Source organism: Aplidium turbinatum, chromosome 8, assembly GCF_918807975.1.
Source record: "Aplidium turbinatum chromosome 8, kaAplTurb1.1, whole genome shotgun sequence".
Taxonomy (NCBI): Eukaryota; Metazoa; Chordata; class Ascidiacea; order Aplousobranchia; family Polyclinidae; genus Aplidium; species Aplidium turbinatum.
The window spans coordinates 24,086,744-24,103,799 of record NC_137479.1 but is presented as its reverse complement, the minus strand read 5'-3'; the positions used below and the strand labels follow the sequence as shown (position 1 = coordinate 24,103,799).

The 17,056-nt window shown below is 37.1% G+C and overlaps 1 protein-coding gene across 1 annotated transcript; it reads left to right on the top strand.

Annotated features, from left to right (window-relative positions):
* Positions 1-15,884, top strand: LOC145775286 (uncharacterized). Its single transcript, XM_082586543.1, has 16 exons — positions 1-168; positions 725-796; positions 1,203-1,254; positions 2,856-2,974; positions 5,096-5,228; positions 5,712-5,803; positions 6,057-6,225; positions 7,349-7,521; positions 7,818-7,876; positions 8,956-9,061; positions 9,821-9,979; positions 11,576-11,706; positions 12,197-12,285; positions 13,214-13,394; positions 14,898-14,983; positions 15,649-15,884. Exons 1-16 carry the CDS (start codon positions 28-30, stop codon positions 15,780-15,782), a joined length of 1,896 nt encoding a protein of 631 aa, XP_082442669.1. The 5' UTR covers positions 1-27; the 3' UTR covers positions 15,783-15,884.
* Positions 15,885-17,056: the final 1,172 nt, after the last annotated feature.

Sequence of the window (17,056 nt, the reverse complement as noted above, 5' to 3'; positions counted from 1 at the left end):
TTTTCTTGAAGCTATCAATATAAAGTAATGTTGAGGATCGCTTTGTACTTTTTGTTTACCTTTTTAATCAGTCATGGTAGCAGTCAAGGTACCGACATGGGTGACTGCGCATGCGTCTGTGGACTTCAATCTTCCGGAGGTTTAATTGGAACCGGAGGCGCTACAACGGTAAAGAGTTCGTTTTTCCATAACTTAAAAAATTGCAAACTATCTGATAAGCTTTAGTGGTATCTTAACACATAAATAAATAAAAATGATTATGGACAAAACTGCCGAAACAAGAACAATTGTTGTTCGTTGCGATGGTCGGAAATAAAAAAACAACCGAAGTGTAACTTACTGTGTCTCAGAATTGAACAGTGGAGTATCTTAATTGATTCAACTTGATGCATTTTGTTTTTTAAGTTAAGCCACATTCGAATTATTTCCAGTTCAACCAGCATTATTGCTATGGAGAGAGAGAAAGACGTGCTCAGTGGTGTGATCTAAAATTTCCTCAAACTGATTCTATACCGTCATCAAACTTGATACATACCGGACCACAACTTATTTTGTGTAGCCTACCGCAATAGCCTGTTTTGATCTAACACCGGTTTCCATACCTTTATAGTTTAAAAACCCAGTCTGCCAGAACCAGTAAAAACTGGTCTAAAAACCGTCTTTAAACGTCTGACAGTGCACGGCCTTCCAGATTGTTACAGTAGCCAATTTGTTTTTATTTCAGAGTGGTTCCTTTCTCGACAGAGTTCGGGGCCCGAAAGGGGATTTGGGACGACCAGGAAAACCAGGACCAGTGGTAGGAAGTTTATTTTATTAATTTTATTTGGAAACATGCTCATAACTACCAACCTAATATAAATATCTTCTGAAACGATTTCTACAAAATTTGCTTTTTGTTGATGTAGTGATAGCAGAACTTGTTCAGTGGGAAGCCAACCCAAACGCTATTGTTTTGTGACTGCAACTTCCGTTACTGCATGATGTTGGATCCAGTTGTTATCACACGTGTTGAGACAGTTCCAAAAGATTGAAACTAAAGACAGCTATTATGCTAAATGTAATAATACTGGTGTTGCGAGCACAATAGTGCTTTGTGTGGGCATGTTAAAAAGTAGTGTCCGCTATAATTTTTCTGCTAACACTGCAATCCACTTGGATCACAAGATTTACACTTTTTTTCACGAGGAATAATTTTATTTTAGGGAGCTCCTGGACTGACGGGAGAACGTGGACCCCCGGGACCTCCTGGTCTTGGTAATCATTTGAACAAGATGTGTTTTACACCATGAATATTTTTTTTTATCTTTTTTTTTCTTGCTGTCTAAGGAAATCAAAATCAAACGCAAAACTCAATAAGTAATATCTCATCACAAGCCTCAACCGTCTCCGTACGGGCGTCAGGCTTTTCCGCTCAACCATGCACCAATGGGGAATGGCCAATTCCTCCTTTTGTGAATGTGATGCGGAGGAACAGACCGCAGACCACATCATCAATGACTGTTCCATCTTCAAGTCACCTAACGAGTGGAAACCCATGCAGCATAATGCTCTGACCCATACAGCAAATCAACCGTTTTTCACGTTGATTCAACGTCCGCTGATGTTGAATCAACATGAACAACGATTGATTTGCTGTCTGGGAGGTCTGCGTGTCATGGATGATGAAACCAAAGACTGGCTGCTCTCTAGTAGCCTTCCAGTGTAGTCCGGGAACACCGTGAATATGCGGTGGTAAAAGGATAGACCCTCGGCCCCAGAGGCTCACACGACGACGACGACGATAAAACATATTGTAATTTTAATTTAGCACAGACATAGTTTAAAAAGAAATAAATCAACCCTGATGTGGTTTCCATGGAGCATCATTAACTACAAATTTAAATGTGCAATGAAGAACGAGATGGAGAACAGGAGTGAAGGAATCGCTGTGAGGAAAGAATCGGCCACCCCCACTAGTGGGGACAAAACCGAATTTAGATGCTGATCAATAGCCTACAATTTGTAATCAGAAAAACGGTTAGCTACGTAAAACGCACGCAAACAATAGACTACCTATGTAAAATGTCCAGGGGAGTTATCTGTAATAGATATTGCAAAACGTGTTCGACCTTAAAATAGTTTGAAAACGATTGAAAATGGTTTTAATAGGTTTAACGGAAAACATTATGTTATCGCCTTTGTTTAGACTAGTAGGCTACCGTACTTAAATAAATAATAAGCTTGGATCTTTTGAAGCAAAAATTGTTTAATCAAGTTGTTTGAAAGTTAGAAAATTGTATTCTTGGATGTTAGCATTTTTCGTTTTGGTGAGTTTGAAACAAGTTTCACGCGCTGTTTAAACCAGGGGTGTGGAGTCGCCGTCGGGCAAAATATATACGACTCCTGTTTATAATAATTGGCCGACTCCGACTTCAGTGTTGCCAAATTTTTTTAGAGCACTTCACTTGTGATAGAAATTGAAACGGCAACTTTCACAAAAACTGACAAGAACAAACACTTTTAATTAGTGGCAAATTTTTAAAGCACAGTACGGAGAACAAAAGAAAATATTTTGAAAAAAGGTTGCAAACAAAATTTTATTGTTTATAGTGTTGTATCAATCCGTAGTCAAAATCGGCCTATTTTTTTTTTCACTCCGATTCCGGACACGCCGAAATCCCTCCAACTCCACAGTCTTGGTTTAAACACATATTTAAAAACGCCTATTCGAACGTTTTTCATTCGGTTATAGCTTTATGAGGTTTCTCACAGATAAAATGATCGCACTGATTCAAGGGTGTGCAGTTTTTTTTTTTGAATCATGTAAGAGCAACGGCATGTGACAACAACACAATAATTCGATTTATTTTCGACAGCGACCGGGGGCGGAGGCGAAGGTACCTCAGCACAGTCGTGCTTGGAATACCGCGGTAGCGGCGTTACCCAATCAGGCATCTACACTATAAAACCGACTCCAACATCTGCTAAGGTTGAGGTAATGTGGTAACTAACAGTGTAGGCTACCACGAAGTGGTTTTATTTTGAAGTTGAGAAATGACAGGCAACAATATCACTACAAAAAAGAGGACACTTTTCGTTGTTAAATTCAATGACAGAACCTGCTTAAGAAGTAACAAGCATCTACAAGTAGGCTACTCAAACCTGCCAGAATTTAGCTTCTGAAGAGGCTCTCTTAGTCAAAGATAAAAATTTCTGTAATCACCTTCCTTGTGCATTAATTTAAACAGTCACGTGACTTATCTGACCAAAATAAAACGAAAATATCTAATTGATCAGATAACTGCAGACAGTGGCACACCGTTTCTGTTTTCCGGCCTCCTCAGTGCAGTAGATACACCGAGTATAGCCACGGAGATACATACTTCCGTGTGACTTTTTCCCATTTGTCGAACCCAAAGAGCTCCAGATAATGATGGGGCAATGTTAACCAGTGTCGTACGCAGTGGGTCTGCGCCAGGGGCGGCAGGCTGCAAGGGGGCGGCAAAATGAGGCTGCACAATGCACACAGCACGAGAAATGAAGTAATGCAAAAATAAATAAAAAGTAAAACAAGAAAATGATTTACAAAGAAACAGCTAGCACACCTTAAAAAATTTAAGGATAGAACAACAGCTAAAAAGCTCGAGTTGCTTCTTGCGTGATGTTGGATAGCTGTAGCCTGTATTCCGTCTGTTGTTCAATTCTTAGTAACATTTATAACATTTACGTTCTACCATGAATGATGATCGGCTATCAGCTTTATCAATTCTTTCTATAGAAAGAGACTACGTTCAAAAACTTGATTTTGAGGATATTATCGCTGATTTTGCTTCGGCGAAAACTCGAAAAGTTCAATTTTGAGGCGCTATTGATGTTTTATTTGCCTAATACATTTGTTGTCCATTTTTTGTCTTTTATTTTTGGCCTTAACGCTGTGACAGTGAGGTTTCTTTCTCAAGCAATGTAGCAGTAGCGTAGCCAGGAATTTTGAAGGGGAGGGGCTTGACGACCCAGTGGCGGGGGGTCTGGGGGCCTCCCCCAGAAAATTTTGAAAAATTACTTTGAATTTGGTGCATTCTGAGAGCATTTTCAACAAAAATGTGGTTACAAATATTTCTGTAAAATGGTGGTGTCTGGTGGCATAGCAAAAGGATAAGATCATGTTTTCTTCGGCATTTTTCGGAAATAAAGCTAAGTCTCTATGTTTTCTTGTTGCTAATTCCTGGCTGAGATGTTTGAATGTTTGGTATTGGCAAAACTTCAGTGGCGTAGCTAGATAATGTGCCGGAATGTGCCGCCGGGGCGGATTCAGATTTTGCCGCCCCTTCAAGAAAAGACATGTGAAAATGAAATGCGTTTTTTACCAGATTATAATCAAAATCAAAAATCGTAGTCTGAAAGTGCCGCCCCGAGACGTGCCGCCCGGGGCGGCCCGCCCCCCCAGCCCCCTCAGCTACGCCACTGCAAAACTTGCACTTTTAATGCAATTTTGTTTAAAATTAAGCAATTTTTTTAGACTGAAAGCATCATTGTCAATATAGTGACGTCACACACGTACCAAAGGAGGGGTTGTAACCCCCAACCCCCCCCCTTGGCTACGCTACTGCAATATAGAACTTCTGAGACGCGGCACATTATTTGTAGCCTAATTATTTTTATTGAAAAGATTGCTTGAACATGAAACTATTTCAAAATTTTCTGCAGTCTACTTAGGGCGGCATTTTCAACGAAAGCCAGGAGCGGCAGCATATGCTCCTACGCCACTGGTCGTACGATGACATTTTTTGGGTGTTTGCATTTTCTATAAAGTTTCAAACACATTGCTGATTTTGCACAGTAACTCTTTATATCACATCAATTTATTTTGATATGATCTGAACAGCTATAAAGAAAGCTGCAAACCTAGCGTGTGTTTAAAGCCTGTTGAAAAAATGAACACTCCAAAAAATGGTCACTGTAGGCTACGCCACTAATATTAACTTGTATTATGTAGAACATTTAACAGCTTCCACAAAAGAACCATGTATAGGTGTACAAATGCTATATGCTTGCGAATCTTCGTAAGCTTTTTTTTTTTTCTACTGACGAGCCAATCAGATAATTTACACCTCGATAGGTGTACTGCGACATGACGGCAGCAGGGGGAGGTTGGACGCTGGTCGCGAGCGTACACGAGAACAATATAAATGGGAAATGTACAGTCGGAGACAACTGGTCAAGTGACCAGGGTCCCGTGGGCAACAACACAGGTCAGTTTTGTAAAGAGATTATACTTTACTTTTTTCGCTTTGTTTTTATTCAAAACTTGGGATTGCAGCCATTTGTTTTTGGGGAGAGGTGAAACTGAAAATCCTTAGCCTGGAGCTTCTGCAGTCCTAATTATTAATTTCCTGATGGGGTACAGTACAACGAAGAATCATTTGCACTGCAAATCATAGTAAAACTTGCAAATTATTGAAAATTGTGCACTGCGGTAATTGTCGCCAACGTTTACTGTCTGTCATTACGTGATGCAACCACATTTGTATAGGCTATTATGTCTTCAGTCTGATGAAACATGTTATAACTTACGTCGTAAAATTACCTCCGTACTAGCGCTACCGTCCACGTCAAAGCAGTGTTATGACTTTTTTAATGGCTAAACTCAAAACTTCTTTATACTACGGAACAATAAGTAGTCTGTGGTTAAGTTTAACTGAAGTGAAGAAATTATTTTAACTTTTTGAATGTAGGAAGCTCGAACTGGGAAAATTTCAATGTCTTTGGAAGTGTGGAATCAGCCACAAGTGACGATTATAAAAGTCCAGCCTACTTTAATTTACCAGTAAGTGACCGTGGGCTGTGCAATTTTTGAAAACGTCTTGTGGCGTAACGTTTAGAAGTATGAAACTATTACCTGACTTGATTTGGAACTTTTCCGAGTTTAAAAATTCAAAAGTAATGGTGTTTTTTTTCGTAAGCATATTTGCACCAATTTAGTTTTTTTAGGTCATTGTCCAGTTCACTAGCCTACCGTGTTGAGTGTTGCTGCAGTTGATCAAAACCAGTTTTCATTAAACGTTTCTTAACATCTTCAGGCAAGTGACGTAATGTTGTGGCATGTGCCAAACAACTTGGAGTCAAGTCAATGGTCCGACCAAGCTTCTCTGAAGTATTACACTGAGAACAGATTTTTGGCAAATTATGGAGGATCTTTGCAGTCTATGTTCTCTAAATACTATCCAATGAAGACAGTGATAGCCGAAGGTAGCTTTTTGTACTTTGTGCAAAAATGCCTCAATGGCTGCTTGTTAATATTTGTAAAAGTTTGATAGATTTAGTGAAACATTTTTATTCTGTTGGATATTTCTATCTTGCTCTACTTGCTGCATGGCCCATACTCAGAGCACAAAATCCGTCATTTTGACAACGTTCGAAAAGTTCTCGATTTGACATCATTGAACAATGAACATACAGTGAGTGGCTGTACGTTTTCGAGGCATTTCATATTAGATTAATTTCCTAAATTTTTCTTGTCACGGATTGCATATTAAAGTTAGAAGACGCCAGAATTTCTATAATTGTCCCTGAGTGAAAGTTTTGTAGACACATTATATAGCCCACATGAATTTTGGAGCTTAAATTTTAAATTATTGCATTCGCGGAACCCTCAAAGCCATCACGGAACTCAGTTGGGAAACCATTGTCTATGCAAAGGCAAGCAGTGCATTAATTGCTTGTGAACCGCGGCGATTTCAACAAAATACAATGGTGTGTAGGTCTACATTAATTCGACATTGCAAAAACACCGTGTTTCTGTAAATATAATAAACTTGAATATGTTAAACTTGATAACGTTGCTCGGCTTCGTATGCCTATGGTTCAACAAGACAAACTCTCTACCGAAGCTCTATTAAAATGAAGTTTGATGTTGAAATTGTGTCCGACTGTTCAATGTCCATAAACAAAATACTAGAAGCTGGACTTCGGTGAAATGGAACCTTTGTATTTTGTTTGTTATAACATGAGATGAGTTCTTTCATTTGCGAAGCAACAATGCAACTTGCACCAAGACTGTTTATGAACTAGCAAGCAATCAATAAACTTTAAAGTCGAATTACGGTAGTACGTACAGTTGTGATTGATTATTATCAATGGTCTAAGAATAAACCTCTTACATCCAATCAATCAAAATAGTACCATTGTATTTAAATTCAAAACTTCTTGATTTTCAGACCACAAAATTAGTTATTTTTACGGCAGACGTTGAATCAATGTAAAAATGATGACATTTTCTGTCCGGGTTTAATTTATTTTTAAATAATTTTTCGTGACTTTCTTATAGATAGCGTAAGTTTATTTTTAATTTTTATTAATTGTCTACCTGCAGGGAGCTCTAGTGCAACGTATCAAGGAGTTCAAAGCATAACACTAGCACTGAACAATTCTGCAGCAGAAGTGCGGAGTACCATTCCGAATTTCTACTCGTACAATTATGATTTCAGTGGAGTGCAAAACCATATTTCAGATGGGGGCGGTGATATGTTTGACACTGGAAACAAGGTTGGATAACTTATTAATGATGATTCATATGTTCGTTTCAAGCACGGCTAAGCATTGCCCATGCATTACCATAAGCTCAACTTGGGTAACAGATCATCTTTAAAACGATTGATCCAGTCACAACCGGTTTGTGAGGTCTTCATTTGTCCGAAGTTACTATTGGTGGAAACCAGCTGCCATGTTGAATTTCAAGCTATAGCTTTTGTTCCAACAGCGAGAAAACCTACATTTCAACAAACTTTGAATAAAAGACACTACGTCACTCATTCTTTATCAATATATTTGTTCTGTTGCAGGTTTATTACAAAATAGGCAGTCAGAATTACAATCAGATCACATACAGGGAAACATACAAGTTAGTATGGAGTTCTATAGTAGCTGTTCGTTTGGTTTGGTATAAATCTTTATCCGCGGACCGACAAAGCCTTGATAGGTTATTCTAGGTAGATTCGCATACTTGTAGAGGCTTTTTACTTTTCGGTAGCAACTATATGTCAACTGCAACCCAACCTGTCTTCTTTCTGGCTTTTGAAACAAGCTCCATATATGTTGAGAGAATACTGTATATGTATTGCCAAAAAGAAACGGGTTCAATTAATCTAATTAAGAAACCTAATTTAAATTAAAACTAACGTTAATATTTATCTAATTTGAATAGTAGCTCTATATTACTATGAAAAAAAAAAAAAACAGTAATCAAACTAAATCAAATATAGTTATTACTATCTGAATCCTTAACAGCCTGTTTTACCTTTAACGGATCATCAGAAGGGTCTTATTCAAATAGAATCTATATGTTTTTGAAAAAAAGATTTAAAAACATTGTTTTCGGTTTTATCAAATTTAAATCGTTTTTATTATTATTTTGTTGTTATCTTAAAAATAGCAAGCTTAAACTAAAGGAAGATTAATAAAGCAGCGGTAAAAAAACTGAGGTAAATTACATCAAATGGGGTAAAACAGGGTTACAATGTTGTCACTAGCTGTAAGTACTTTTCTGATAGCTATACAATTCTTGGGGTTGTTACTTATTAATAAAGCCTCTTTGTGCAAAAGCTTTATCTAGAAAATTTGTGTGCACATCAGGTACAGCTGTACAGTGTACATGACAAAAAGAGTTGCTGCAAACAATATTTGCACTTCTGTACAGTTGAAATTCAAATCCTTGATTTTCATTATGTCAAAGCACAAATCCCTCTTTTGTTTATTGACATTTTGTAAAACCAGGAAAAATGTTACTTTTTTACTACCAACTTCTTCCTGTTATTCATTATTGAATACCACTTGGTTCCTTGCTTGAATAATAATCTTGGAATAATTCTATTTTTTTTTAAATTATTTTTGGGCAATGCCCAAAAACGTTCTTAGAGTCTTGATGGAGACCAAATCGTAAAGGACATGTAAGTAACTTCATCCTATGCTTTGAACTTGTAGAGATCTTACGCACGGTATCGAAGTGTCAAGTGCAACTGAACGTCCATTTGTCATGCTCATGTGGGTGGGAAATGGGGCCAGACAAGTTCCCACTTTTGACATTAAGGTTGGTTGGTCATGCTGGGTTGACTTATCTATTTCATAGCAAGTTCATTAATGAATTGTAACATAAGCTACCGGGAGCTGCAGTATAGCTATTGTATTATCAACGACTTGGCTACGGCTTGTTACTTTTGCGAAATATCTTTGTGTAGAATCAGCCGTAACGCGCCTGGAAAGAGACATTATCATTTTGTAGAAAAAAAAAGGGTATAGTGTTATTAGTTATTATTATTTATTTGTATCAGACAAGAATGTCCATATTCAAATCACACAAAAAATGAGAAGTACAAAAATGAAGGACATAGGCTACAGTAGTAGGCTATACACGCAGCTGCGGCGCAAAAGTAATTGAAATGAAATTGCAAGCTCATTTTGTTCAAATAACCAACCATAAGATTTAAGGTTAGCAAACGATGACTGTTGATATCTTTGTGCCATGGCAGCCATCAAGGTTAAGTAACAGCATGCATAGTTTTATTGCAATGAAGACAGTAGTTCGATTTACGATAGCAGTCAGACCTCATCAGGAGGCAATAATAAAGGTCAACGACAATTCACATCTTCTAACAAAAGAAAAAAACATATTTCTGTACTAATGCATCAAATATAACAAAGTTAGTAACCTATTATCAGCTTGTTTTAGCATTAATGAATCTAAAAAAAGATGTTCCATCTTTTGATATCGTGCAATTGCTTAAAACGTTCAAACGCAGCTCTTCACCAAGATATCAGGACAAAATTAAGAACATGTTTGAAATTTCAGGTGGTATCTGGAACTGGTGCCGATGGTAGTGGTTCTTATACAACATACACTGGTGATGTGAGCTCCAATGGCTTTCGCTTGTCATACAAAGCGTACAGTGTGTACAATGCAAATGATCCTTCAATATGTGAAGTCTTCTTCTACATATCAAGCACCACTGTAAGTCTGTTTATAATGTACAGATGTAATGCCGTTGTTGGCGCTTGTATATAGGGCTACTTCAGGGTAGTTTGGTTAGGTTTTTCGCATTACTTACCCAAGTCTGAACTAGATTTCAGGTCGGGTATCCCAAAAAGTTAAAAATGTTACCTCCTTCATGCCTGAAGCAGTCGTGATAGCCTTCGTGATGGGTTCACATGTTACATGTGAATGTGGTCCAAAATTGAAAAGCATACAATCCTTCAAACTCATGGCAGTTGTAGAATGACAAAAATAAAAGTAGGTATCAACAAATTATAAAGTGTGGCATGATGCTTTTTGTCATGCGCAGTTCTTCTCGCCAAACACGCAGGGTAAAGCTTGCCGATTACCTCATAGCCGAGTGGTGAGAGCCTTACTACGGCACTTGAAAGGGCGTCGATTCTACACCGCTCAAGAGCATGCTGCTGTGTCTTTGGCAAGACATCCTAAAGGTGGACACGAAGATTAGCTTCTTTGCCTTTCTGTCCACTTAATCTAAATGTTCACCCACTGGCGAAAGCCTGGATATGACAAAAAAACGTCATTTTGATTTGTATGATCGTTTCTTGCATATCAGTTTATTATTCAGTTTTCAATGTTGTGTAGCTATTGGTACCGTAGAGTTTTGTGCGGTTTCGAACTTGGCTTCTATATGAGTTTAGACGTTTAAACTACAGAAGCTGGGGTAATTGCAAAATTGCAATTGCTTTAAACTATACCAATCAAAAATATCTAAAAAATTTCGAATAAGCGTTCACTCTTTGTGAACAAAAAAGCGACGATATCAAGCAATGAAGTTTCAACATTCCGCGCGGGTATGCGCTCGAGCAACGCATTTCCTAGGACAGCTTTCAACGCTGAAAAAATCAGAGTTATGAACATTAGATTGTTAGAAGAAAGTAATTAATGCTTTGTTCGTTGTAGGCCTATAGTATATTTGAAATTCAAATTTGTCTTTCTATATTTGTAGGCCTATAGTATATTTGAAATTCAAATTTGTCTTTCTATATTCTGTTACTTTTTTATGTGTTACTGCTTGGTTGGCGGAATGACACGCTTAAAATATGTATTTAAAAATTTGAGTGGCATCTGTATGCATATACGAATTTCCACAAGTAGCGTAAGTATTGCATTGCCTTACAAATGTTCGACTTTTACTGGTCATGCACTTCTAAAGAACGAATGTTACTCTGAAAATGTTTCTGTTTTATGTGCTTTATGTTTTATTATCTTTATCCTGCATTGCGGGATAGCGGACTTGAGCGCTATGCATCGGTGTACGCCTTCCGACGTACACCTGACCCACGCTGCAGCCGACTGCAATGTCTGTTTCCGGTTGTCTATACTTATGACTTAAATTTGGTACTACCCATTACTCGAAATCGATCACTGGGTAGAGGCAATTATCGTAAAGTTTCTTGCCCAGAGAAACAACAGCAAGTGCGGGTGGCTGGAGTCGAACATGCAGGCTCTCGACTGCGACCCCAACGCGCTAACCACTCGGCCACTGCTGCCGATATTTAGTTCTGTTATCTTGCAAATATAAAGTAAAAATACATCTTATGCTCTTTTTAGATATGGAACTCGGTGGCTCCAACCAGTTTCACTTCAACTCGATGGTCCAGTGGCACCGACAACCTGGAGCATATCATGCGTGCCTCTGGTAGTCCAAGATCTATATTAATGGGTTATACTCTTTTATCACGGTATGTGGTTTAAAGCTTATATGTGAACTGTGTAAACTATTGTATACAAACTTGGTTACTTTTAATCACATTTCATGAGTTATATAGGCTATGCTCTGAGAACAAAGAGCTTGATTATCCTACTACTCCTCACTCCCAAAAAAGAAAAAAAAATTTGGAAGATGACACGACTAAACTAATTCTCTGTCGAACGACTTGTTTCTGTTATCGTTCAATGGACGTAACATGATTTTTATTTGTTGAAATTGAAACGCGCCAAAGATGTATAGCTCTTGGTGATGTTGCTTTTGAAATAGTTTTTACTGACGTACTAGCAGTACGATTAGAGTAATAATCTTCTGGCTACTACAACATACAAAGCTAGCCCATTTCTAATTGAAGTTATTGAATACAAAGCACACTGATGACTACACTTTATATCATGACAAATTACAGCGATGTGAGCTAGTCAGTTTGTTTAATTTAATTTATAATTTTTTTTTTTTTTGAGGGAGGATGATTATCAAGTCACTGATAGCCATGTACGCGGAGCCCTGGTGAGAATGTTGCAGACTATCTCTCAATTTCGAGACGTTGAGCGTGAGTTGTATCCAGCAGTTGTTTTCATTGATTCATTAATTGATTGTTTGTAGAGCTGTTCAAAATTGAAATATTTTAAATTCTTTCGTTTTGTTTCGACGCAAATTTCTTTTGTTTCTATAGCACTAGTTGCAACGTTCATCTGATAAAATTAAAAGTAAAATTAACAACAAACAAGATGGTTTATTGCTTCACTGACGTTTCGCGCACCATGACAATGCGCATCCTCAGAGCGAATAACATACAAAATAAAATTTCACCAGATTATATACTGCAGTGCGATTGAAGGCAAAAAAAAATAAAACACGCAATATTTAAAAAATTGGCCAATGATGTGTGAGCGGTTACTTCCTATTTGATACTTACTCAAACTTACCAGTATTCATACCAGTGAAAAATGTTTTTGCATAAAATTTATTGTCTTAATTTCGTTTCGACTAAGTTTTTTTTGCAAAGAATTCCGTTTGTTTTCCACGAAAACATTGCGTTTCAAACAGCCTTAATGCTTTATAAGCGTTTAATTACAACAAAATTTGTCTCGTTTGTATAAGCTGTGAAAGCGTTTTGATTTTGACTTTTTGAGAAACTCAACTGCAGCAACCCAACGCCTACTCCTACTTTGTTTTAAACAAATGCAACTTTTATTGGCTAAATTAAAATCTTTAGACAAAAAAAACGTTAACAAAACGTGTTCTCTCTTTTAATATTATTTTATTCTGTGATTGTTATGATGATGTTTTAAGAACTGTCAATAGATCTGTTTGAAAAATAAATTAAAACCCTGTAAACGTTCAAATTCCTCATCTTGGTTTCGCAACTTAGTCAACTCAAACGAATTGTGTATAAAAGTCAGGTCACTTTGATTTGGTTGACTTCACTCTGTTTTTTGAGGAGTCAGCAAAATATTACTCCGGTTGATCACTTTCAGGGTACAACTGCACTCGGACTGCAGAGAGTCTCGTTGTTCCGGTCAGCTACGCACTTGGTTCTTCCAATGACGTAATGGCAAAGATTCCTCCTTCTGTCACTGACCAAGTCACTCCTGGTTTTATACAATTCCGCTCATTAAGTCCTACAGGGACCCCCAACGCAATCTGCCCTGGAGTGAAGTAAATAACCATTGATAGTTTGATGATTAATTGAAGTATTCACAATGCATTGTTTGATATCTTTTGTAGCACAACTAAACTCCTGGTGAGCCATAATCACCTATTTATCGCCGTTCAATGCATGAAGTAAAATTATTATTATTCGATGTTGACCAGAAGCAGTTTATTTAAGCTGAACTGCAACCTGGTGAAAGACACCTGTAGAGCTGTAGTCTATGATAGACAAATAAAGAGAGTTTGTTTAACCTTTCAATGCTGCAGAAATATGTTTAAAACACTTTGATGCAACTTAAGAAAGCCAGTTGGTTGCAGCATTTTGGTATTATGAAAGAGTGCAAAATGGCTCGAACTTTACTGCATCTAAGTGAAAAGTTGTAGTCTATAAACGCAGCTGCTATTTCTCTTCCAGCATCATTGGATTAAAATCTTCAAGCTGCAGCATTCAATGCTTTTAAACAGCCTACCCAATAATCAGAATTGCTAAAATTGAATATTGTAATAGCAAATACTGCATTCCTGATAGTTTCAAAGTGATACAGCTTCGGTAGAGAGTTTGTCTTGTTGAACCATAGGCATACGAAGCCGACGAGCAACGTGATCAAGTTTAACATCTTCAAGTTTATTACATTTACATAAACATAAAACTACGCAACAAATTAAGTATCGAACGTTTTCGACATCACAAGATGTCCTCTTTAGGAATAACATATATACAATTTTACTACATCTGAATAAAATACAATGGTTATTATAACTATAAACAGGAAAAAACAAAAACTGCACAGTACTTCTGACTAGCTCAAACTCAACGATATAGGCTCTGCGAGAATCAAAGGTAACTGCATCAAAAGGTGTTGAACAGATCAAATGATACAATTTTGGTAAAGAGGTCACTTTCTTCAACCACAGACATATACAACCAAGCAACCACACGGCATTTAACATAATCCATTAAAATTAAACATAAACTATAAGCTACAAACGTTTTCGGCCATACACACGTTAGCCCTTATCAAGTAACAAAAATAACTGCTTATCATAATATGATAAGCAGTTATTTTTGTACAATATCATATAGATATTATCTACAATGAAAATGAATAACTGATCTAAACACTGAATGGAAAAACGAAATGCACAATGAAACGGCAGAGCATGGGAGAAAGGCACATCACATGGCGTTTAAATTACGTGAGGCAAAGACGCATCATATGACGTATCAAGAAAAGACGTTGAGTAAATAAGAAGCACCTGAGGCAAACAACTGAGTATTGAGGCGAGGATTGTATGATTTTATTAGCAAAGCCTCGTGGATTTTAGTGTCGAATTCGGTGGAACATTTACGCATAATTCTAAACGACTCCAAGGATGGTTTGTTATAGAACATATTTGACAATCGAATATGTGATCTTTAATGGCACTTTGCTTGTTCAAATTAGTTAAATCTAAGTGCTCCGTAAAGGCAAAGTGCGAAAAAGTGATTGTTGATTTTTTACATTTCAGAACTGAAGCTTGCCAGCCATCCTATGTTTGCCTTGGTGGGATTAACACTTATCCTCTTACCCCTAAAATGTGTGGGGATTTTACCGGTGAGTTTAAAATATCCTGCATTCCTGCTATGCATAGCTTAGCTTACATTGTTTTCAAGTCAACTATTTTTGCATAACTTACTGTTTTACTAAATTGTATTGAAAAATTAAAAATATATCACAGCCAGTAGCGGATCTAGAAAAAAATTGAGGGGCGCCATAGAGCTTCAAAAAGCAAAAATTGTAAACAAAATAAAGTTACAAGATTTGATGTAAAATTGAAATCAAGTTTCAACTATTTTTTATAAACGCGGAAGAATTTCAATAATTCATTTTGACTGAAGTTTTGCATTAGATACAAGGCATATGTCACCTTATATCTCTATTCACACTGGAGATAGGTCAAATTGATCGTAAATTTATTCCTGGTTGAGGAAGCAATGTGTTTCCTTTGCAATGTTGAACTATTTCTCAGTTTTTAAGCGGCACAAATCTTTTATTCCGTGAATACACTGGTAAAAATATATGTACTCTATGCCGCCGATTAAGTTAAAGGTGTGATTGAGCAAAGCGAACAAAAGAATCTCACACAAAGAAAAAAGTTTTTCCCCAATTCTAAGAGGGTACGTGACCATTGACCAAATTCTCCACTTGGATCCGCTACCGGCTGCGGCCGATTTTAAATCTGAGAACTGTTTTCAATGGCTCAACTTTTATTGTGTTAGGTTGGGCTGGTAATCCTGAAGATACACCAACTAACACTTCCCCACACGGCTATGCACATTCTCTCAATGATATCTCTTCATCCATACTTGTTTTTACTCGTGAAGTGACCGGCAACGTGCAAAGGGAACCTTAAAACGAACGTCTTTTCTATTCCCTGTGTTCTTCATGTTGCAGCAGCAAAGCTCGCATTGATCAAATTCGTTGAAACATTGTAAATAAAAACGCATTTTAATTGGTTGGTCTCTTTATAGTATCTGCCAAGACAAGTTTGGGACTGCAAGTTAATATTACAACAAGATTACACGACTTAACCCGGAACAAAATGGGAAAACTACGAAGAATTTATGCCAAATAGAGTATAAGACAATATTTTATTGCTTTCAAGAAAATGAAATATCTTCCTTTGCATATTGTAATGCTAGTACGGTAATGTTTTTGATAAGGTAGGGCGGATAACTTGGTTCAAAATCAAACAAGAAAACAATACAAAAAACGATTTATTCTTCATTGCATAAACAATAATACCGGTAATATATAGGCTTAAACACGAAAACCTAAGCAATAGATTAGCATACAACAAGGAGGAACAAAAAGGCCTTCCTGTCATCTATAGTCAAGCAACCATCTTATTTCATATTTTTACTTAGTCTATATTAAACTAAGGCTTTTGTTACAAGTGATGTATTTTTAAAGAGCCTTAACTTCTATATTACGGACTACGAAACGTAGCCTACATAGAAAAATGTTGGCTAGATCAGTTCAGGAAAGAAGGTTTTTAGCCTACTTTCTTTTGTATAGCCAATGTTATTTTTACGAGCAGAATATAACATTTGTCATTAAGTTGACATTGGATCTTTCAATTGGTTTCATCACTCTGTATTTGCACAAAGTGGATTGCCACGTCTGCTACCAGGAAAATGTTTGAATTTCTTCGTGTCTAAACTTATGCACGGTGGTAAAAAGTTTGGATCGTGTAAATGGGAAATCTTCGTGTCCAACTTCAGGCAATTACGTGTTCACGTCAAACTGCACTTTTCTGTATCGAGCTGACGCTCCAAGGAATACGTAACAATTTACATGTATCATTTCACATTTTGAAAAAGTTTCCTTGGATATTTTCATAAACTTTTTCTCAAATCATGCTAGTTTGAAGACAAGAAGGCGCGTGTTCGTTTCTCGGGGTGTACGCTTGAGCCACGTATTCCAAGGACTCAATTTAGCAACACTTAGTGCAGGGAGACTTAGTGGATGGAATAATTTTCAGACAACAAAACTTGAACAATCGGAAACTTTGCTTTGTCAATTTTCGTGACCGGACCTACGTCAGTAGTTCAAAGCTTCTACAATCATGCAAAACTGCTAGGATTAACATCTCAAAGAAGCTTTCTTAGTCCGAAGATAAAAATG